This window comes from Protopterus annectens, chromosome 11.part0 (assembly GCF_019279795.1).
Source record: "Protopterus annectens isolate FY-2018-M chromosome 11.part0, PAN1.0, whole genome shotgun sequence".
Classification (NCBI taxonomy): domain Eukaryota; kingdom Metazoa; phylum Chordata; order Ceratodontiformes; family Protopteridae; genus Protopterus; species Protopterus annectens.
Window position 1 is genome coordinate 1,323,571,465 of NC_056745.1, and position 25,420 is coordinate 1,323,596,884.

The following is a 25,420-nucleotide window of genomic DNA, read 5'->3' on the forward strand; positions in this document are numbered from 1 at the left end:
CAACTTGCCCTCAAGCCTAACTGCAGCCCATTTTCCTGTCCAATGGATATGCTAATAACCACAATGATATTTCCTTTATTATTGCCCAGTAATCCTGCCATCTAACCCACTATCCCTTATAAGGCAAGAAAGCCTTGGTTAACCAGAAAAAACACCCTGTAAATGGCATCAATACCTCCATGGAGTAATAACCATACAAACTGAGGTGAATGACCCTCCATATACCAAGGATGACCCTTGCAACCAACTTACTTGGACAATGGGCAATTTGCCACAATCTTCACCCAATCACCTATACCCTTTCAGCATAAGTTCCTTCCAAAGTTTTGTAAATTACCATACTCTGTCACCCATGAAACTGTAGTCACTGCAGTTAAATCCTCCTTGACCAACTGGAATGCCCCCCTTCCTCACAAACCTGCACCGACTAACTCAACAATCCATCCCCCAATCTCCTACCTCATGGTGGCTGCAACACCCCATACCACACCTCACTTATAAAAGTTACCCTAGAGCCCTGCAATACACATCTAATAAGACTAACCCAACCTGACACCTCAGCTAACAACACCATCAAACCACACCACTGTCATACCAACCAAGTGAATATGAATCCTATTCCCCTCAACTCCCTCTGATTAAACTAGGACACCTGCTAAATTGACTAATTCCGAATTGCAACGGCGGAAAGTTACAGGTTACAAGACCCCCCTTCCTTGTCTCAAAGCTCATTTAACTAACCATTAACCCAACCCCCTTCAGCTGTTGCAACTCTGTCCCACCTATGTTCAACCCCCAAATCCCCTTAATGTAAACTAAATACCTGTTTTACCATGGTCCTAACCTACCTCAAGGACACCTGTCGCCACATTAATCCCAGACCGTACGACTCTTATTTGCCTAAATGAACCTTGAAATCATGTCGTTACCTGCGACCTCACTGCCTTCCCCCAATGTCCAGAAACTCCAACAGTAACATAAGGAAAGGAGTGATTGGTAGTGTCTATATGTGCTAATACGGATTCAATTTTTGAAATGCATTAGACCCAAAGCAGGAACTTGGGCCTTGGTTTCCTGTTAAATTGTAGAGACTGTTGCTCAGTTTGCACTCCCCTACTCAGACCTCTTTGCGCACCACTCTAGTGACCAGGACATCAACTGCAATAGGCATCATCACCTTTTAAACCAACTTTCAGGCCATCCTTCTCTGCTGCCCCATCTGTAAAAGAAATAAAAACTTTTGTACAAAACTATAGGAAATAGGGCACAGATTAAATATTCATATCATTCTTAATAATGAAATTTGTGGCATTATACCTTTATGAAGGATTTAAAGTAAGAAAACTCAATTGTATGTCATTAGTGACTACAGTCCTCAGGTCCTCCCCATGTTTTGGCAAACCACAACTTTTATGAAAAAACACACCAAGACGTGCAACAAAGTCTAGACAATTATGCAGCACCTACCTTGCATCTGCTAGTTAACCACATGACTGTTATGGTAGCCCCCTATCCCCTCCCAGCATCTAGCCTGCCTACCAAGATCAAACTTTACCACCTCTCTCACAAGAATTTGCAAACCCTTAATGTAAGAACAAAGGCAAACAACTATGGACCTATACCAAAATTACTCATACTGTGGGCACCCCTTTTCATTTATTTATTTTTTTTTTCCTCTCCCCTTCCAAACCTAGAAACTTGATAAAACAACTGGTTTTGCATTAGCATGAACTTCTCTGAAGGGTATGAAGTCTGAAACCCAGTGTCTCTCATTATTTTCTGATTTCAACCATCACTAACTTGCCAGTGATTACCTGAAAACCACAATTTCATGAGAAATGGACGAAAATTATGAGTCAAAATGTGCGCATTCTGAGAAAATCAGTACAGTTGAGATGTATGCTTGACTCTTGCTCATCAGGTCCCCAATAAGACTCCCCACTGGCACAGCTATAGGGTCCAGGTCTCAGCCTAGCTGGGCAAGCTAAAACCTCCAGTACCCTCTCTGTCCAAGCAGTGCTTCATGTCCATGCCCAAATAGCTGACACAACACACACACACACACACACACTTTGAGATAAGTATTTATACAACTTCACAGACACTCCTGGGAAAGGCTGACACAGATTCTCCAGCTGTGCCCCTTTACCCAGACTATACGGTAGTAATTACTGCCACAACCAGCTAATAAATATCAGCTACTCAAAGGCCCTTAAAGGGTGTCCAGTTATTACTGTGCAATATTACTATCCAATGGTAGTATGACTAACAGTCAAGGCTTACTTTAGAGTGGCCTATTGCAATAACCTCTATAAATATGCAATGTACCCTAGAGTTTATCTCTACACAAAGCAGCCACAGGTAGAAGGTTTTAAAAATATTTAATAATAATTAAAACACAAGACAAAACTACTACACCACAGAGATATCTAAGAGTTCACAGATCACACAGAAACTTAAAATAATACAGTAGGACAGGTCTGATTTCAAAGAAAAATACCTAATTAATCTTTACTAGCTTTAACTATTCCTACAAGAAATCACAGTGCTAAAACTTACATGTGAGCATAAGGCAGAGTGCTGGTAAGTTGGATATCAAGATCAAAATGCTCTCTGGTCTCTTGTGAGAAATAGTATTTAAACATTACTAACAAACATGTCTCTAAGGCCCTCCTAAAATTACATCATTTTTGACACTTAGGTTTTCCCAGTATTCATATTGCATCATCTTAACACCTGGTCTGAGTTCTCAGGCCACAAACTGCATTATTTATCAATCTAACACCTGCACAGAAACCTACAACAATACAAGGTATTTCACATGTATATTCTAACAGATACTAGAGCAATAAAGCACCTTCCACATGTAAATTATGGTCATAAACTTTAGCCTTAAAACAATGGGCATGAAACCTTCATCCAGCCGCATTGGAGCCGAATTCTAATATGAAAGGATCACAACATGCTTCACTGGGCCAGTAGAGTGCAATGTTGTCACATATTTTGCAGTTCCACATTTCACAATATTCTATTTCACTCAAGAAAACATGCCTGTATTTTTACATTATTTACAAATGCCAGAATTATATATCAAATTCTATTTGACTAGGCTGGCAGCCTTCGCCCATCTCTCACCAATCATCACAAAAGTATTTAACTCTTAACTATTATTCTTGTTATTGATATTGCAGTTAAAACAAAAGTAATGCTACACAACACCAGTGCCCAGCAGAGATGGAAGATCATATCAGATTTAACGCAGCAAGAGATATCATACTCAGAATGTTGTAAGAAGAGTCACCAAAGTGCAAAACTACACTGTTCCATTATGTAGTTGTTTAAAACAGTGAGTAACAAGGTCACACAGACCACCAAAGCCCAAAACTACACTGAAAACACAAAACTACACTGTTCCATTATATAGTTGCTTAGAAATGTTTTCTATTTTTAGAAACCATAATGATCTCTAAGGATCCACAGTCCTTGCAGGAATAAAAGTGTGGCACAGACTTTAATTAGAACATCCATAGACCACTGTGTTATAAAATCCTGACTATTTATAATATTCTGAGGATTCATTTGTCCATGTTGTTAAACTAAAGATAATATAACTGAAAATGCTTGGAATATGTATTGTCAACCTACCTTCCTGCCATACCAATACCTCCTCTACTAGTTGACCTTACCCCCAAGGTTCTCTCTTCCCTATTCTCCAACTCCTACAGAGTTGCCTCCATTGGTTTGTAAATATAGCCTAAGTACCATTTGACACCAGGGGTACTCGATCAACAAAAAGAAGAAATTGAGTTAAAAAAAAAAACTCCACGCTTTTTTTTTTAATTAAACTAAAAGCCGCACCACCCATATGCGGTGAGGACCATTAACCACGAATGCCTGCCAGCCCACTAAAGCCTTGAACCAACACATGCTCATCTACCTGCAAGCTGCAAGAGCTACTTCCAAGTACATCAAAACATCCACAGTGGAGAGCTGCAAACCAACTGGGCAGAAAACAGAGAACTGGCCAGCAGCGCAAACTCCCTCCCTTGAAACAACCAGATCAACATCTCAACCAACTCCTGAACAGCAACATAAAGTACTCCAAAACCACAAGCATGCAACACTGCACCACCCCAACCTAGAGCCAATTCATGGCACCTGAAAACAACCAGTTCCTAAATTTTTTTTAAGTGTTCTAGTGTTCAGACCTGAAAATTAATTGCCCCATAGCTCTCATCAACAGACTAAATGCTGCAGTTTACCATCTAAAATTTATCTTGTAAACCCAATACAGAGGCAGTAACAGTGATTACTCCTGGACACCCCCCCCCACACTCGATGCTTACTTCCAGGCTGTGGTCTGTTGTAAACCAATACCAAGGGAACTCTATCTTACCACAACGCTAAGAGCTCCATTTCCACACTACCATGCCTATTAGTTTGCAGAGGGGTACCATTTGTACAGACTGTGGAGAGAGTTAAGGATCCTCTAACCGGAAGACAACTAAGTGATCAACCCTGATACCATAAAGAACAACTGGCTCTGAGCCCCCGAAAACTGCTGGCATCTTCAGCTGAGGAAAATCCTCATAACATGGACAGGATAGAGTGCACCCCCCCTCCCCCCCAGTGAAGCCCAGACCCAAGTGAGAGCACAATGGGGGAGAGCTTCTTACTCACAGACGCAATCCGCCCAGCCACACACCAGAAAATGATAAGCTACTTACTCATACCTGAGACAGGAATCGGCCAAATCCAAACTCGACTATATGCCATTGTTTAACAGCTGAAACAAACCCTTGCTTACATTGCACATGCACCAAACCCCTGCAACCTGGAGCAAACAATCTTAACCACACAGCCCACAAAAGGAGGCACTGTCCCCAAAACAGTAAACCACCAACGGAACCAACCAAGTGTACTCCATCAAGAAGAGAGAAAAAAAAACTTACTAATACGACCTGTTCAAGTCACTAAATGTTCACCCTTGAGAAGGCACACCACCACTGCTCCCAGCACATACAACATAACCACACAACACCCCAAGCAAGATCCAACCAAGTTAACCACCCACCAATGAATTCCTCACAATTTCACTGACAAACTACCTAGCAAGTTACACTAACATAATAGCCCATCAACCTTACTATCCCCAACTACTTCACACTGATCATGGCTACTTACCAACTTTACCACTTTCTTCAAAAACCAAGGCCTACCTGCTCCAAAGTACCTACTGGTCGTCATGGACGTAACTTGCAGTAGCAAGTTCCTTACCCAGCTGATCTTGCCTAAACCCCTTAAGTCCCTCCCCACCCCTTACCTCATTTCCTCCCAATCAACCCTCCTTCCATTTAACCTTTTCATTACCCCCATCCTCTTACCTCTCACTAATATATTTGTCTAACCCCCTACTGAAGATGTCCCTGGACCATAGCCGGCCTTGGGCATATGCCAACTAGGTGGCCGGGTGCCAGTCTAGAAGGGGCACTTTTCCAGTATTTATCTGATGTAGGTAGACCAGGATGGGGGCACTGGGTGGTGTGGTGGGGGGCGCCGTGGAGCCCTTTTGTTAAGGGCACCAGTTGACCTAAGGCTGCTCCTGCCCTGGACAAATTGGTTTGTTGCCAAACCTCATTTCACACTTGCTAAACAGCTAAAGCACTCCTTAGCAAGCATAAAATAATGGCAGCCATTATTTTTTTCTGTTTGAGCTCCACTGCAGCTTGATATGCTGCTCTGAAACAATGGACTCATTTTTCAATGTCGTTACTTGTATACTAATACCCTGCTGGAGAAGTTCATTCTCCAGTCAGGGTGCTGAGGTACAGTTCGCCCATTCTCCAAGTTTTAGTAATGCCTTGGAAAATGGGATTGAAGAATCAGTGAAACTCATTGCATGCTTGATATTCTAAAAATGTTAATTAATGTAATGTGAAAGCCCAGAAAAAAAAAAGAAAAGAAAACAGGTGGACCTATTCACTGCATAAAATCTATGTACTATGACTGAAAATGTTCTCCTTAATAACTGGAACTCTAGAAAAAACACAGTTAATAATCAGGAAAAAAGAAACTAGAACTAACACAAGTAACTGTAGCAGCAGCAGCAAGGACCTGCCATTTCTTTTCCCCTCATTAACTACAGATCTTAAAAAAGCTATGGTTAGTAAATAGGAAATATGATACAAGCTCATGGGTGCAGGTGCTTGCATGTGTGTGCACATGTGCATGCATGTTTATGCACTGAAATGCTTTGAACTACATCTGACAGCAACAAGGTGAACTACATGACACTGATACCTTGTAACGCACTGCTCTGTGTTGGATAGCAATGAAGTGAAATACATTATGGATATTATTTTATAAAGAAGAAAGTTGGAGGTGTTTTGCCTATTTGGGTAAAATAGTAAAAGAGGATATTAGCATAATGAGGAAATTAAAAATGTTAATGGAGAGGTAAAATGAATGCAAGAGGAAATTATAAGTATAGTAGTAGAGCATCTGTAAATTATGTGTAGGAGCATAAGAATGAAACATAAGAGATAATGGAAAACAAAGAATTTTCCTGAACAAGTTAAGGAAGAATTTGAAAAATAAATTACTATAAGTGAATTGGATGAAGTATTTAAGAAAGTAAATGTTGATTTAGTATAAAGCTCAGATGGTATAGAGTAGAGAATGTACAAGAAATCAATGGACTGGCAAAGAGGATATTTTGTAAATGTACTGGAAGAATGGCTGAAGGAAAGTTTTGTTTATGAAAAGTTATATAATGGGATATTAAAATTTACTTGGAAGAAAGAGGAGAACAATGAAATATAAAATGGAGACCCATCACACTAAATAATATGCATTATAAGAATGGAAGGAAGTATGAGAGATATCATGGTAGAAAGTATAAATGATATAAAAAGGAAGGGATGTCAAGAATTGTTACTGATTGTGAGAGAAATTGTGGATGATATTATAAGTAAAAGGAAAGATGTGAAACTTATGGTAGGTGATATTTGATACCGTGGAACATGATGCTTTGTGGAATGCTATGAAGGAGTATGGAACAGGTTAAAGAAATAGAAGAGTGTATGTTATTATATCAGAATAATAGAGTGACAGTGTTAGTGAGTGACTGGCTGAGTAAAGAAATATGCACAACATGTGGTATAAGATAATGATGTCTCTTGAGTGGAACATTGTTTGCATTGGTGGATGAAGTAGCTTATAAAATGAAGGATACTAGATATGTGATGCAAAAGGAGGTGGTGATGCTACTTGCTTTGACATACTTTATTATGCTAACCAGAACACCATTAATCTGTTCGTAAAACAATCCTTTTTTCTACTTTCTGCTTAAAGAAACATTCAACACAAAGCCATTTATCAGAATTGGTGAACAAACTTGAGGATTATCAAAGAGATATTATGTATCCCACTAATGACAAGGGACTTCCATCACAAAATAAAAAGGAAAGAGAAGTCAGTAGTTGTGTGGTCAGTGAATGTAGCACAGAATGAGTAAGTAAGGACCACTGCACCAATGATAAGATACCAGTCAGTCTTGAAACTGTAATGATACAAAGCTACTTGCTTTCTTCATGCATTTTATGGAACATGTAGTACTACTGGGTTTTGCACTTTTGTTTTATGTAGAGTAAGCCATAATAGCTTACAAGGTCATCCTAATCAATCTAGTTTGCACAGTTTTTCTTCATATCTATCCACCTATCTGTCTGTCCATTGTTACTCGAAGCCCTTAATAAATTACTCATTCTATCATTTCATTTTTTTTTTTTTACTAAATGTCTCCTACATGTGAATTTCACCACTGTTGTTATCTGTTTTCATCCCATACAATACCAGCAGTAATAAGGTGCTCACTATTTTAAATCTGAGATTTGTAAGGGTAAGCCTAGGAATTACAAAAAAAAGTACAAAAATACAAGAGAATAGAGAATGTAAAACATTGCTATTCTCATAGTTTCTTGAGGGGGTAAGTCCCCCTGTACTGCACCCCCAATGTTGTGGCCAAATCTCACACCATCACTGAACTTATATACACCAACTATGTGATTGACATAACTTGAAATAAAAAGGAAATACTCTGAGAAACAGTGATTTTGGAAGTAATGCATGCATATTGTCTGCTTCTTCTTCTTTTGGCTTTTCCTGTTTAGGGGTTGCCACAGCAGATCACTGTCCACTCATGATTGACAGTGGAGTTTTACGGTGTCGAGTTGCCAGCTCGGCACCAAACCTTGCACAGAAGGCACACACACACACACACACACACACACACACACACACACACACACACACACACACACACACACACACACACACACACACACACACACACACACACACTCACGCCATGCCTAGGGCTAATTTAGTGTGTCTAATCCACCTACAGCATGTCTTTGGAATGTGGGAGGAAACCGGAGCACCCGGAGGAAACCCACCCAACCACAGGGAGGGCATGCAGACTCCGCACAGAAGGCACCCCAACCGAGGATCATACCGGAGAACCTCTTGCTGTGAGGCAGCAATGCTAACTGCTGCACCACCGTGGCTGCCCCGTGTGCATATTAAGTCTGCAATTAAGTGAAATAGTCTATGTAATCTTGGGCTTGCATCAATGGGTCTCGTAGTATCAGTCAGTTACTGTAATACAGACATGCCATTAGCCATATAAACTACTAATTACTTACAAGCTTTCTTAAATTTGAGCTTGTTTTTTTCTTTTAAGAGAAAAATTCTGATCAATATTCTGTCTATCTATGATGACTGTCTACAAATGTTTATGTAGCCTCTCTTTTCCAGTGCACTATGACAATTTCACTAATCATTTGAAAATTTTGTGTTAGACATTTCTTCAGTTTCCACATGATGACATAGATGAACTTTATTTCTATTGAACAGTATTCAGAGTCTAGTCAGTTTATTAGGAGTTGCAGCAAAGTTACTGTTTCTGCAGGTGTTACTCCGTTAGGTGAATGCTAATTGTACTTTTATAGAAAACTGCAGATGCCAACCATCCATCAAAAAATTTGGATGCTGGAAGAATCCAGACTGATGATGTCATTACCTGCGTAACTAATGAAAACAGTAACAGCAGTAAGTCACATGTTATGGAAGGAGATGACATACCCACTAGTACACATAATCTGAAATCTGGAAACAAAGATGAACAGAAGAGGAACATGAACAACACTGATGAAGTAACTCTTATTTTCTACTTTAACTTATTTATTTTATGTGAAATGTCTTGAACTAAATAGGAGCTTTATTCACATAAAATGTATTGGTCACTTTCTGAAACAAGTGTAAATAACACACCTTTGAACTTTAAGATCTCCTTAGAATATGCAATACCAATTATACAGTTTTAATGGAAAAAGTGTAATGTTTTGGCATTTTATTTTGTTAGTAAGGACAGACTCATGATTTTATTTTGTGTCTAAACTTTGCTATTACATCATGAAAGACTGAACCCACAATGCCTAACCTCCTAAATTAATGTATAGGCTACTGTATTTTCATGCTAAATTCATCAGCTGAAGTTTCTTACCTCATAGAAAGAGGCAGCCTAAAAAGTCTTGAAGGTGGAACATCTTACACTGAAACAACATGTGAACATGTAGTACTGAAACCACAATTTAAGTAAAAAGCTGCTTTTCTAAAAAACGTAATGTTTAGCCTGTAGTCCTCTTCAGCTATATCAAAAGCATTGCCAAATGTCAACTATAACAGTGTTTTATGGTTATGCCTATAGAGAAAAAAATGAATAAATAGTGTAACTAAAAAAATCAAACAGCACACTATAATCTTCGATTTTTGAAAATCACTTGCAATTTTAACATGAGCAGTATAATCAGAAATTAAATTAGTTGTAAAAAAAGATACTTTCAAAAGTTACCAATGCACTTTAAATTATTAACTGTTAAATTGGTTTAAAATGTATTATAGCTTATATCATAATTAGCTGTGAAAACAAATGATTTAACATTAAAACCGTTAGTCTGGTATGACACTGCAGTCCAGGATCCTGTATTATTCTGCATTTGCATATTCATACGTTTACTGCAGCTGTTCCTTTCAAATGACATTTACAATGACAGCATCTCCCAATTTTAGCACAGCATAGTCTTCAAGCACCTCATAAATCAAGCAAGGCCATACATTATATTCCAGGGCTATATTTGTGTCTACCCATCCAATCATCAAGACTAGCCTTAAAGGTAGACAAAAGTACTAATTTGTTTGACTTGTAAGGGTAACTTATTCCACAGGCTTGAAATACATATTTTTCCTGCTAACAGTCTCTTTATCGCTGTATGAAAAATGTCCAAAACACTGATGACTCCCTTGAGTTTGTGATTTGCTGAGTCTTTGAATATGTATACGAAGGAAAGCAGAATTATCGGTAAGGTTACTAAAGCATTCTGGGAAATACTGCTAAACTTTGGAAAAATTGACAGAGAAATTGTGGGGAGTTGAGTTGCAGCACCTTTGTACAAAGTGTCTGTTTAACTGGTGTTTTGATATTTCTTACGCTTTCTTCATGTATCTTGTAATCTTTGTCTTTATTCCCACTGCCAGAGTTTTACTTTTCTTGCTGACAATTTTCCTTTGTTCCTTGATTCTCCCCATTTGAAAAAGACCCATGAGTTTTCCCACTCTTTTTTTGTATATGTCTTGCCTTATACTTACAGATCAAGACCCCCAGTTATGCTGGCAGACCGACAGCCCTCTCTCTGTATTTAGTCTGTTATAGACTCTTTCTTGGGATCTGTATCTAGCCTTTCAAGTCACAGGAAGTATGACCCTCCTTGACCTCCTAGTCCTTTGAAAAATGTTTCCTCATATACTCATTTAACAGAAATAAACCTTCATCAACAGATAAATCATAGACATTGGTGTGACAGATTCATGTCTCAGCTTGATCTCCACCTTTAGATTAAACTTCTGTTTCAGATCAAGCAGAGCAACACACTTGCTGCTTTGTACGTATACCTATATAACTGGTTGAGCAGTCTAAAATTCTTCCCCTGGACTATTTAGTGCTACCTGTGTTGAGACTAGAGGGAACGTATGAATCTGATTTGTTGGTTAGGACAGTTATGGTCTGTAGACTGCCTTGTACATGCCTATGAAGCTATGGACCTTTCATTACTACTTTACCCCATATCTCTTGCATCCAGGGAAAGACGGAACACATATGTATCATTCCTACTACTCTCTGTCCACATCTCCAGCATGTACTGTCCTTCCTTCTCCTTCCTTTAATGGACTTTTTTCTTTTTCTTTTTTTTTTTTTGGAGTGGGTACTATTTATGCATTATTTATAGGGCCTGATCTCTTATTCTGTATAGCTTTTGTATCTGTTTATTTCTTCATATTGTTTTTCTCCATTTCTTTTTATTTATCTTCAGTTCCTCCTCCTCTCTTTCCTCTTTTCTCTTATTTCCTTATCATGCACATATATTTTCATTTCTCTTAGGTTTTTATACATTTATGTACACTTTGGTTGGTCTTTTTCCTCCCATTTCCCACAAGACTTGCTTTTCATCTCCCCCGATTCCCTTGTTTTGATCTCTTTTTCATTTTTCTCTCCTTCATCCCCTCTTCCATTAAAACTAAATGGCTCCACTATTCTTCTTTATCTCAGCCATGTTACTGTTGCAGTTACTATAGAAGTTTAAGGAACATTTCCTCTCCATTCCTACCCTAATCAAATCGTTTGCCTCCTGCTCTTTCTTTTCTACCTTTTTCACATGTTACTCTGTTACATTAATAAGTAGATTAGAGTAATATGTAAAAAAGACTTACTGGTGTCATCTAATGTTTCCTCTGCTTTGTCCAGAAGTCTTTAGCATGGCTTCTGTATGTCATGAACCACTATAGCTATTGAATAGTGCTAAACATTAGAGTTTCATACTTTTTTATCCATGATATCCATAATATCCTTCATTCTACAAAACCTGAGTTCTATTAAAGTTTTAAGTTGATTAGGTTAGTATTAAAGAATGTCCCTTGTGTGTAGTGTCTCCTCAGTATGGCAGGAATTGTCTGACGGTCCAGGGGAGTTTAGAGGTATGGTAGCCACCCCTGCCACTCACATGCACAGACACACACACACACACACACACACACACACACACACACACACACACACACACACACACACACACACACACACACACACACACACACACACACACACACACACACACACACACACACACACACACATGCACACTCTGTCACATTACATCACTCGCACATGCAAACAGGCACATACAAATGTGCACATGTACCTCAACCTTACCTAGGCACTAAAATCCCTAGCACTTAAATCCCATTAACAACAATGGGTAAGTATGAACTTTTGGCTGAGTTAACTAGTGTGACTGGTGGTAAGGATTTACATAGCAGAATGGGTCAGTGAAAAACTCCACTGCATTAAACTTTCTGCAGACATTTCCAAAGTAGAGCACATGGCTAGTTATCATATGCTGCTCCCTTAGCCTTTGTTGTAGGCCAGAGAGATGGCCCTCACTGTGCTGCACCTCTTTGAGGTAAGACATTACAGAAGGCCTGTCTCTGAATCAGAAATGACTATTGCCAATGGTAAAAAAGGATCACTTTTGGTGGTAACACTTCAGAACTCCTGATTTGTCTTTAGTTTAACAAAGTTGTCTGAACAGTTACCCATTATGGGATGTTGTAGATGCAGAAAAACTACAGTAATTATCACCTCTCTAGTATGTTTACGCAAAGCATTATTAACATTGCATTTTGACTCTTAAATGCTTCTTATACATGTATCAAACTCCATCTTGATTTTTCTTATGAAATACATACCACTTCGTAATATAAATGACATCAACAAAATAGGCAGGACCCTGAAAAGATATGGATTTGAAAGTCTAAAGAATTAATTAAAGAGATATGTATTTTTGGAATAAAAACTACATACCCATTTCAAAAAATATTACTAGTGATTTTTGTGTATGAAGGAGAAGAAAAGAAATCTCATATAGCCAATATTCCTGCCATTAATGTATATTATTCAAGATAACAGAGCATCATACTTCTAGATTATTATACGTCATATGCATGAAGTATAAATTTGATGTCCAGTTTAAAAATCTGCTGGAAAAAGGATTTATTGAGGAAGGGCTGTAAAACTGATCCTGATTGCATTTCTTTTGTGAAATGTATTGAAAACCTTCCTCTTGTGATACTGAGTTGGTCTGTATATCAATATAGTATGCAAAATTATTAATACAATTATAGGGACCCATTTATACGAGTATTATAATAAGTGATATAAATCTGACGAGAATTAATTTGCTTTAAATCACAAAATGAAAGTTGAGACTGGTAAAATGGTATATATATATATATATATATATATATATATATATATATATATATATATATATATATATATACATACACATATATAATAAGCCCTTTTAGGAGGAAAAAGTGCAAGTAACAGGTTATGTTCTGTATTTTAAAATCAAATTTGATAATCCTGATGATTTGATTTGATTCTGATACATCATAACATTCTAGAATAACTTAGGTTGAGAGAATAAATCTGAAATTAATTAAAGCCAACATGCCATGCCAAGGTCTTAAAAATGTAATGACTCAAAAGATGTTCTCGCTGTTGAGAGATACTTTGCTGTTATTTCAGTGGCACAGCCATTCTGGTGTCAGAAGAAATGCTAACTATATAAACAAAGGAAAGAAAATATAGTACCCAGATCAAGAAAAAGTAAAATCAGCAACTTAATTACTGAGATCACACTATTCTGCAAAATAAAAGATCATTAGACATTGTCATTTTTTTACTACAACATGTGATCTATTGTCAGGGTAACATTAAATGTGGTAACAGGAAAGGAAAGTACTAATTTCATGTAGTAAGGTGGTATATACCACTGTGGTCAATCCTAGATTAAATAATCTGCAAACACTCTATATTCTAAAAAAACTACTTCAAGGTTATGTGAAACCTAAATCAGGGCAGCACATCACAGAAACATTTTAGGTAACAGAAGACAGAGACAGACTGCAGCACTATAAAGACAGTGAAGAATGAGAACACTACTGCCAGACAGTGGAACTAGTTTTTTAATTGTTGAGATTCCAGACTTTCAAACCACGTGTTGCATGTGCCATTACAGCACTTGGAAAGTGTAAGATGTTCTTGTCCCTCTCCCACCTAAACTACTTCCTCTTCTCCTTCCCCTCTTAGCTCTCACACTTTACCACAACTACTAATTTAAGGTCTTTATGATATTCTAACAACCTTAAATTGCTCTTTGATGGTTAGTTAGAATCAAACTTTTTATGTTATATTTTATATAGTTAATATGTACCATGGCTGTTTATATCCTTAATATTACTCTGTACTTACGTATTATTGCAACCAGATTTTTCACTACAGTAGCGGTTGCTTCCCAATCATTTCTTTGGTTTGTTAAAATTGCAAAAATTTTATATAATGTGTTATCTGTACCACAACAGTTACTTTTCTGGAGTGTTACCATTAACAACTGAGAGACATAGTCATATGCAGTTTCCTGCCAGCATGTCGCTTATTACAAGTCCGCCTGCTGCACATTCCTTTTCTGAATATTGCTGGAAACAGCAGTTGGACATGAAATTCCAAGGCTTAATTACAACCGACACTCCAGCAGGGAAGTCTGCATACACAAAGTGTTTTCTCCCATCATATCCTGTACTTTTCCTGCCTGATTAACGACTGCTTGTGAATAACTTTATATTACCTTACAGTTGTTTTACTTTGTCAGAACCCCAAGCAGTGGTTTTGTAGTGCAGATACTGTGGATGAACCTCGCAAAATGTCAAACCAAAACTAAATGAAATTGTACTACCAATCTGAAGAGAAACATTGTTGGACTAAGTATTCCCTCAGCCAGTTAAGAGGCTGTTGACTCACAAACTACCTTGAATTTTTTTGTGTAAATCATTACATCGTCACAAGGGCTACCCACACCTCTTCACCTAGCTCTGTTTCCGTTTGTCAGAAAGAGAGCATCCATGACTACTCAAGCATGCATGTGTAATGCACGGAAGACAGGAACAGGGTTTTTTTCAATAGTTTTGCTTCCTGAAGGAAATGTAAAGTTATTTGACAGCAATAATGAGTGTAAATAACACCTTACAGTGTTTCCTAAAATCGTCTCAATCCCAGAATGCCAACTTTGCAACAGTGACAATCTGGTTGCAATAATACATTAAGTACCTGTTACTCTTGTATTCTAACATGCAGCCGCGGTGGTGCAGCAGTAGCATTGTCACCTCACAGGAAGAGGTTCTCCCGTTCAGTTCTCGGCTGGAGCACCTTCTGTGTGGACTCTGCATGTCCTCCCATGGTCGAGTGGCATTCGAAAGGCATGCGTGAATGGGCGTGCCTTCGTTGAAGGTTGGGCATTGAGCTGGCACCTCAGCACCATAAAAAATCTACTGCCAATTATTAGCAGACCGGAGTTCCACTGTAGCGACCCCTAACCGGGAAAAGCTGAAAGAAGAACTTTTGTATTCTAACATGTTCATGTATAAGTTGTACTCTGTTTCTCCTGTATATATACATATGTATATTAATATTGTATGATGTTTAGTTTTGATATTAATCTGTGGAGCTTTTCTCCTTGGGTCTCCACTGAAAAAAGGCTCTGCAGCCCAGTCGGACTAACCCAGTTAACAAAGGTAAAATGCATAAAATAAATAAATAAATATAAGTATAAATAATTTCTACCTAAACAATTCCAGTCCTCTTTCCCTAACCAGTGAAGTTTATTTTCTGTTAAAACCATTAATGACTGCATTACACCATCCACTGTATCATGCCAGTAACCTTTGCTATATACACCTTAAAGTGTCCAGTTACCTTGCATGTCAAGTTTAAAGGTGGGAGGTTGGCATAATGGTTAGGGTGTCTACCTTACATACACAAGGTGCAGGGTTTGATTCTCACATGGGGTAATTGGCTAGGCTTAAAATGGCCCATAATGGGAGTTAGCCTGTTACTACTACTAATCTAAACAATCATGCAGATAAGATGATCTTCCATGATGTCTGCTTAATGTAAACTAGCTAATACAACAGTGACTGTGTTTTTGCATCATGAGTTTAATTCCTAGTAAAGGAAAATATATTTTTTCGTTAAGCATGCAGGCATGATTTCTGGTTAACATAGGTTAGCCTTATTCAGAGCCTTCAAACGTTTGACAGAAGTCCTTCAGTATAATCTGAAAGGCAAACATTTACTTTACTTTACTTTATCCTAAACTTGGTTAGTTCCACGATTAATTTTGAACTAATATCCTAGTAAGTGCTTACCATGGCCCTGGTGCCTGATCTGTCACAGTGCATAGCCTTTTTTCCTCCTGGTTAGTATTGTGAAGCTAAAGATAAGCCTGAAGTACATGCTGTTTATTCAGAAATACTCATACTTCAGAATACTGATTTGGGGACTTCATTAGCCACAGGCTTTGAACTCAGGAAGCAATAGCACTCTCAAATATATGAACCAGGCTATTTTTTAAGGGGGCAAGCAATTTGGAGAAGAACATAACAGGAGTTTAGTGTTTTAATACTGAGATTGAATCACAGTATTATTCCAGCTTGATATAACCTTAAGGTCTACTTGTAGCTACATTCTGAGTAGTTTTGTCACAGAAAAATCAAATTCATTGCGATATTCATAATGCTGCTCCCCTCCAGTTATCTCTTAGTTTACACCAAGATTTCATTACTGGCTGTGTTGAAAAAAAACAAGTCTTCTAGAAGTCCTTATTTTATGACAAAGTAGCTGGTAATATCGTCTGGGTGCTTTTATTCACATATTTTTTTCCGCAGTAAAACTTTGTTTTCTAGATCTGTGGTACGTGTTTCTTTCTTATGAGTTTTTGTTAGACTATTTTAATAGATGAGTATCAAATCCCTTTTTATTTCATCATTGCTCAAGTTGGACATACTGACACCAGCAGCCACTTTTAATCAGTTCTGAGAATTAATGAAACAGCAGTAATGCCTGTTACCTGTGCCTGTTAGGATACATAAATACAAACATTTAAATGTTAAATGTGTGAAGTAGAATGGGGCTCATTGGTCAGTCTGACACATTAACTCCAATACTTTATAATGCCCACCAGAATACCCATAATGTGTTTGCAAATAAATAATTATTTTATCTTGCTGCTTACAGAAACAATTTTCCCAAAGGGAAGTAACAGAATTAATGAACAAGCTGGGTGATAATCACAGACATATGATGTCTCCAATTAATGACATAGAATTCTTAACACAGAGAGAAAATAGATCCCTACACGCATTAGCATTTTCACTTCTCTCCAACTATAACTCATATGCAGACTTTCTCTATTGTAATTCAGTGAGATGTCTATAGAACTAAAAATTCCTCACATGTTAATTCAGTGCTTAAAAACTTTAAAAAAAATCATTATGTTTTGTTTTCACTAGGTATTTCCAGCCCTGTTAAGTAACATAAAGAAGGTAAGTTATGCCTTCCTGTACCTTTGAAGTTCATTGACTAGCATCCTAAAGGATTAGGATTTTATTTATACTGTACTGTTACAGCACATCTTTAACACCAAAATAAGTTTGCCTTAAATTTCAGCTGTAATTCAAAGACTCTTCTAAATCATTGCAGGCTATCCAAAATCCATGATATACCTGAACCATAATAAAAGGATTTAAAACATGTAAATACTGAATAACTGATTCCAATAAACATTAGAGTTTCACACACAGGAAATATAAAAATAATACTGTAGGATAGATCTCACAGTGATTTTAGAAAACCTCTATCTAGCTGTACTTCCCAGACAATCTGAAGCTTAACTGTCCCTGTCTAATCTAAATGCTTTAGCAAGGCAAGATTATACTCTCTTACTTCTGCAAGATAAGATGAAAAATTATGTCCACACTCCAGGATGTCTGTCCTCAGCGACTCGAACAACTCCTGGAAACAACTGGACTACTACTGCTCAACAGCTCTGGAAAACAACTACTGAACAATAACTGAACAACTGAGTCAGAACCTGCTTTTTATAGCAGATCTCTTTCAAAAGTAACAGGAAGTTGCCATGAGAATTCTACTCTCATATCAGACTTAAAAAGTTAACAAACAGCTACAGTGAAGATTCTATTCTCTCAACTCTTGCACAATATGACATCACACCTAGGTCAGCTGGCTCTGGCAACATACATTCATAATTCTCTTTACAGAGAACATATACATTTGGTCAGCCAGAAGAACACTGTTTGGCATTCAAACATCTTGCATAAATCAGAGTGATAATTAAAAGACATAAACATATTTACAAAATTATAGCTAGTCACGCTGGCATATGTAACACAGGATAATTTACAATTATTTACAAAACTTCAGCCAGTCATCCTTACACAGATAGCAATATCTAATATCCTCACATGTATTATAGTTTATGTGACAATTGGGGCAAGATGGGTGAAGGCTGACAGCCTAGGCAAATAGAATGTGATATATAATTATATCATTTGTATAAATAAATGTAAAATACAGGCTTGTGTTTTTAAATGAAAGAAAACACTGTAAAATGTGAACTTCAAGATTCTTACAACATTGCCATCTGCTGTAAGGAAAAAACCAAGCCAGCAATTTCAAATGTCTTTGACAGCACAATTATCTAAAAAATGGTGCCAGAGTGGCTAGCTAAACACATTCTTCCTATTGTCTTAACTTAAGGAATAATTGTTAGAGTGCACATGTGGAAGGTACTTTATTGCTTTGGTTTCTGCTAGAGTGTATATGTGAAATGCCTTTTATTGTTGTATTCTCCTGTACAGGTGTTAGCTTGCTAAATAATGTAAATGGAGTTTCTATTAGCCTGGGAACTCAGAGCAGGTGTCAAGATGATGCACTATGAATACTGGGAAAACCTAAGTGTCAAAAATGATGTAATCTGAAGAGGAGTCAGAAACATGTTTGTTAGTGATGTTTTATAAACTATGTCTCAGAGAGAGATGGGAGGCATTTTGATCTTGATATCCAACTTACCAGCACTCTGCTTATGCTCACATTTAAGTTTTTAGCACTGTGATTTCTTGTAGGAATAGTTAAAGCTAGTAAAGATTAATTAGGTATTTTTCTTTGAAATCAGACCTGTCCTACTGTATTATTTTAAGTTTCTGTGTGATCTCGGAACTCTTAGATATCTCTGTGGTGTAGTAGTTTTGTCTTGTGTTTTAATTATTTATTATTAAATATTTTTAAAACCTTCTACCTGTGGCTGCTTTGTGTAGAGACAAATTATGCTTTAGAGTACATTATATATTTATAGAGTTTACTGTCTAAGCCCTTCCAATAAGCCTTAGACTGAATAGTCACATTACCATTGGATATTAATATTGCACAGTAATAACTGGACACCCTTTTAAGGGCCTTTTAGTAGCTGATATTATTAACTGGGTGGTGGCAGTAATTACTACCGTGTAGTCTGGGTAAAGGGGCACAGTTGGAGAATCTGTGTCAGCCTTTCGCAGGAGTGTCTGTGAAGTTGTATAAATACTTATCTCAAAGTGTGTATGTGTTGTGTCAGCTACTTGGCAGGGACATGAAGCACTGGTTGGACAGAGAGGGTACTGGAGGTTTTAGCTTGCCCAGTTAGGTTGAGACCTGGACCCTATAGCTGTGCCAGTGGGGAGTCTAATTGGGGACCTGGTGAGCAAGGTAGCAACCAGCCCCAGACTAACTGTGATCTCTGTGGTGCACTTAATGGAAATTGTACTTTACTGTGTGTATTAGTTATCCTTTCCTCTTCTAGGAGAAGACCTCCCTGGAATTGGTGGTGAGGATTGAGGCTCCTTGATTGCTGGGCCAGGACATGGTCATCACAGTTTATATCATAATTAGCTGTGACAAGAAATTATTTAACATTAAAACCATTAGTCTAGTCTGACACTGCACTCCAGAATCCTGTATTATTCCACACTCCATATTCATAAAGTTACTGCAGGTATTCCTCTTAAATGTATTTATTGTTTATTCATGTATTAATATTTTATTACCGGGAAAGTCCAACCAGGTAGAAGCTCATTTTCAGTGGAGGCCGGGGGGTGAAAATATCCAAATTATAATAAAATATTTTACGAACAATAATTTTACAATGTTCAAAAATAAAACAAAAACATCTGCAGTTTAAATAACTATAACAAATGTGTGATAATATAAAAACATTGGTTAAAGAATTGATACAAGATATATGATGATCTTTTAATGTTTATAGAAAATTTAGACAGTTTGTAGAGATATTAAAGGTATGTTAGTCTAATACAAACAGGAATTACAATATGAAGTGAGGGGGAAAAGACTTATGGTATATTTAGAGAAAAAGTCAGGGAAAAAAAATTTGATAAAAGTAAGGAAGTAAGTGAATAAGGAAGAGTAAGGAGGTATAATGGAAGAAAAGGCACTAGTTCATCTTTAGGGATATAGTTTATCCTGATTCTGGTCAAGAACAAAGACAGATTTTAGGTAGGAAGTCTTTGATAGTAGTTTTGAAAGATGGGAGGGAGGGTATTGAACTGATGGATACAGGTAAGGAATTCCAGGCCTTAGCAACCTTGTACAAGTACAGACAATGCCAAGCAGGTTTGCTAGGTTTGTAGATATACAGGATCTTTTGGTCACTGGATAGCAATGACCGACTAGGAACATAGTTGTGTAGAATGTTTTTAGTACTGGACAGGGAGATGGATGCTGGATAATTTTATATTTGGTAAGAATCTTTGTGCATGTTAGTTGATAAGACGGTTCTAACCAGTTTAGGCTTTTTAATGGTATACATTGATGGGTTCTGAAATGGGTATTTGCTGCAAATTTCAAGTTTTACATTTTGTGAAGCTAATAAGTTAGTAAGGATGGGTGCACAAAAAAAAGTGTGGGGAGGAAATAATTGTAGTTTTAGTTACATCAGCGAAAAGGTTGTTGGCTCTGTAAAGTATCCTTAGTTTTTGATGTGGTTTTCTTATGCAATTTTGTATATGCAAGTTGAATGAAAGGTTATCGTCCATTGTTAACCCTAATAATTTGCTATGAGAGTTGATGGTTGTATATAAGACAGAAAGGAATTTAACTTTTGTTTTTTTCATGAGAAAGGGATCTGGGGAAAAAAGTAGAAGTTTGCTCTTTTGCAGGTTGAGCATGAGTTGTGAGTTACAAATCCATGTTCCAATGGCTGTTAAAGCTTCCTGAGTAATTTTATGTAGGTGTTGTTGATGTTGTGATGTTATCAGATGTGCAAATGATAGTGAAATCATCTGTGGTTTGTATTAGGGTGACTTGTGTGGATCTACAGAGGGTGTTGGTAAAAATGTTAAAGAGAAGGTGACCAAGGATAGAGTCTTGTGGTACACTAGTGGTGACTGGCAGGTAAGGAGAGAGCTTAGAGTGCAAATTTGCTGACTGATGCCTATTGGACAAGTAGCTTTGGAACCACAGAAGGGTGGGATGAGAGAGACCTAGTGAGGACATTTAAGTCAAAGGCTTTAGATAAGACTAGAAATAAGGAAGAAAGTAGTTTGCCATTATCTCTAGTTTTCTTGACATTAGCTATATAAGTTAGCAAGACTATGGGAAAGATGGAATCCATATTGTATAGAGGAAATTAGTTCTTCCTGCAAGAGATAGTCTTAGAAATTGTTTCTGAATATATTTTTCAAGCATTTTGGCAAGGGGAGATAAGATTGCTATCACCATAAAGTTATTAATGTCTCTTGAATTTCTTCCTTTGTGCAGAGGGATAATGTTTGATTTTTTCCAGTGAGAAGGACCTCCTAGTCCTTTAAAGAATATCTCCTCATATACTCATTTAACAGAAATAAACCTTCATTAACAAATAAATCAGAGACATTGGTGTGAAAGATTCATGTCTCAGCTTAACCTCCATCTTTGGAACAAACTTCGATTTCACATTAAGAAAAGTAACATACTTGCTGCCTTTATGTAAACCTATATAATTGGTTGAGTAGCCTAAAATTCTTATCCTGGACTATCTTGTGTTTCCCTCATTGGTACTAGAGAAAACTTTTGAATATGGTTTATTGGTTAGGACTGTAATGGTCTGTAGACTGATTGCCTAGTACGTGAATCAATGAACCTTTCATTATTACTTTTTACTTTACTCCATATCTCTTATGTCCAGGGGAAGGCCCAATACATATGCATCATTTCTACTACTGTCTGCCTGCATCTCCAGCATTTACTGTCATTCTTTCTCTTTTCTTTCTCTAGCTTTTCTCTTTTTCTTTTGGAATGAGGTACTATTTGTGTATTATTTATAAGTTCTGATCTCTTATTCTGTGTATCGTTCACATCTGTTTTTTTCTTTGTATTATTTTCCTCCATTTCTTTTTATTTACCTCCAGTTCCTCCTCATCCACCCTTTCCTCTTTTCTCCTCATTTCCTTAATATGTATATATATATATATATATATATATATATATATATATATATATATATATATATTTGTTCTTTTCTCTTAGGTCTTTATACATTTATGTATACTTTTGTTGGTCATTTTCCTCCCATTTTCCTACTGCATTTGTTTTTCATTTTCCTGTTTTCCTTTGTTTTGATCTTTTTTCCATTTATCTATCCTTCATCTCCTCTTCCATTAATACTAAATGGCACCACTATTCTTCTTTAGCTAAACCATATTACTGCTGCAGTTCCTCCAGAGGTATAAACAGCTTTTCCTCTCCATTTCTATTTTAACCAAATCTTTTTCATCATGTATTCCATGTTTCTCCCATTCCTGATCTTTTTTTTTTACCTTTTGCACCTGTTGCTCTCTTAAATTATTACGCAGATTAGAGTAATATGTAAAAATACCCCCTGGTGTCATCTAATGTTTACCTGGCTTTGTCTGGAAGTCTTTAGCATGGCCCCTGTATGTCGTGGACCACAACAGTTATTGAATAATGTCATACATTAGAGTGTCATACTTTTTTCTATCCATAATATGCTTCAGTCTGCAAAACCTGAGTTTTATTAACTTTTTAAGTTGATTAGGATAATATTAATGAATGTCTCTTGTGTATAGCATATCCCCAGTATGACAGGAATTGTTTGATGGTCCAAAGGAGTTTAGAGGTGTGGTAGCCACCCCTGTCACTCATGTACACACACACACACACACACACACACACACACACACATGCACAAACACACACGACATCAAATATACCTATTAACCCATACACACACACACACACACACACACACACACACACACACACACACATACATACATACATACACATATAGACAAACACACACACACACACACACACACACACACACACACACACACACACACACACACACACACACACACACACACACATACACATATAGACAAACACACACACACACACACACACACACACACACACACACACACACACACACACACACACACACACACACACACACACACACACACACACATGCACACTCTGTCACATTACATCACTCGCACATGCAAACAGGCACATACAAATGTGCACATATACCTCAACCTTACCTAGGCACTAAAATCCCTACCAGTTACCACCCACTAACAGTAATGGGTAAGTGTGAAGTTTTGGCTGAGTTAACTAGTGTGACTGGTGGTATGGATTTACACTGCAAAATGGGTCTGTGAAAAACTCTATTGCATAAAATACTTTCTACAGGCATCTTGGGAGTAGAGCACATGGTTAGTTATCATATGCTGCTCCCCTGGAATGCCTCATTAACCTTTGTTGTAGACAGAGAACCAGCCCCTCACTGTGCTGCACCTCTTTGAGTTAAGACACTGCAGAAGGGCTGTCACCAAATCAAAAATGGCTATCACCAGTGGTAACAATGGCTTACTTTTGGTGGTAACATTTCAGAGTTTCTGTATTTGTCTTCACTTTAAGAAACTTGACTGAATGGTTACCCATTAGAGGGTTTGCAAACCAGATGCAGGAAAACATGAAATTTAAAAATTCTGTCATGATCTACCGTTGTAGTGTGTTTTTACAAAGGATTATTAACATTGCATTTACTGATGACTCTTAAATACCTCTGATATACGTAGAAACTCCATTTTGATCTTTTCTATAAAAGACATGCCACTTTTTCTCAAAGTACATAAAAAAGACTTATCTTTACATTTATTATATAATTTGGTAATATAAATGACATCAACAAAGTAGGCAGTCCCTTAAACAGATATGAATTTGACAGTTTAAGGAATTATTTAAAGAGATATGCATTTTGGGTATAAAAACTACATACCCATTTAAAAAAAATTACAATTGATGCTTGAGTATATAGGAAAAGAAATGTCTAATAGCCTATATTCCTGCCAATAATGTATTTCATTCAGAATAACAGAAGACACTGCCTCTATATTAGTATATGTCATATACATGAAGTATAATCTTGAGTCAAGTTTAAAAATCTTTTGGAAGGAAGATTTACTGAGTGAGAGCTATACAACTGATCCTGATTGCATTTCGTTTGGGAAATGTACAGAAAAATTCCTCTTGTGGTGCTAAGTTGCTCTGTATATCAATATAGTATACAAAATTATTAATGCAGTTATAGGGACCCATTTATATGATTATTATAGTAAGTGATATAAATCTGACAAGAGACTTAATATTTGCTTTAAATGAGGAAATGAAAGATGAGACTCATAAAACAGAATATATAATAAACCCTTTTAGGAGGAAAAAGTGCAAGTTCTAGGTTATGTTCTGTATTTCAAAATCAAATTTGATAATCCTGATGATGATTTGATTTGATTTTGATATATGATAAAATTCTGTAACAACTTATGTTAAGAGAATTAATCTGAAACTAATTGAAACCAACATGCCCGTGCCAAGGTTTTAAAAATGTAATGTCTCAAAATTTGTTCTCACTCTTAAGAGCTATTTTGGTGTTCTTCCAGTCACAGAACCATTCTGATGTCAGAAGAGATGCTAAATATATAAATATAGTAGGGAAGACATAGTAAAGTGACCAAGTAAAAGTAAAATCAGCTAACTTAATTATTGAGATCACACTGTTCTGCAACACAAAAGATCATTAGACATTGTCATTTTTAACTAGGAAATGTGATCTGTTGTTAGACTATCATTAAATGTTGTAACTGGAAAGGAAAGTATTCTCTTTGTGTAGTATGGAGGTATATACCACTATAGTCCCTCCAAGATTAAATAATCTCCAAGTTCTCTATATTCTAAGTAGGCTATGTGAAACCTAAACAAAGGCAGAACACCACAGAAACATTTCAGGTAAAAAAAAAGACAGAGACAGACTGCAGCACTTAAAAAGAC

The 25,420-nt window shown here is 37.0% G+C and overlaps 1 protein-coding gene across 1 annotated transcript in view; it reads left to right on the top strand.

The window, feature by feature from the left end:
• LOC122815065 (putative uncharacterized protein DDB_G0286901) overlaps positions 1-25,420 on the top strand; it is a 151,945-nt gene that overhangs the window by 118,580 nt on the left and 7,945 nt on the right. Inside the window, exon 8 of the mRNA XM_044087309.1 lies at positions 9,012-9,215. Coding sequence (XP_043943244.1) covers positions 9,012-9,215 — 204 coding nt within the window. The remainder of the gene's footprint in view (positions 1-9,011; positions 9,216-25,420) is intronic.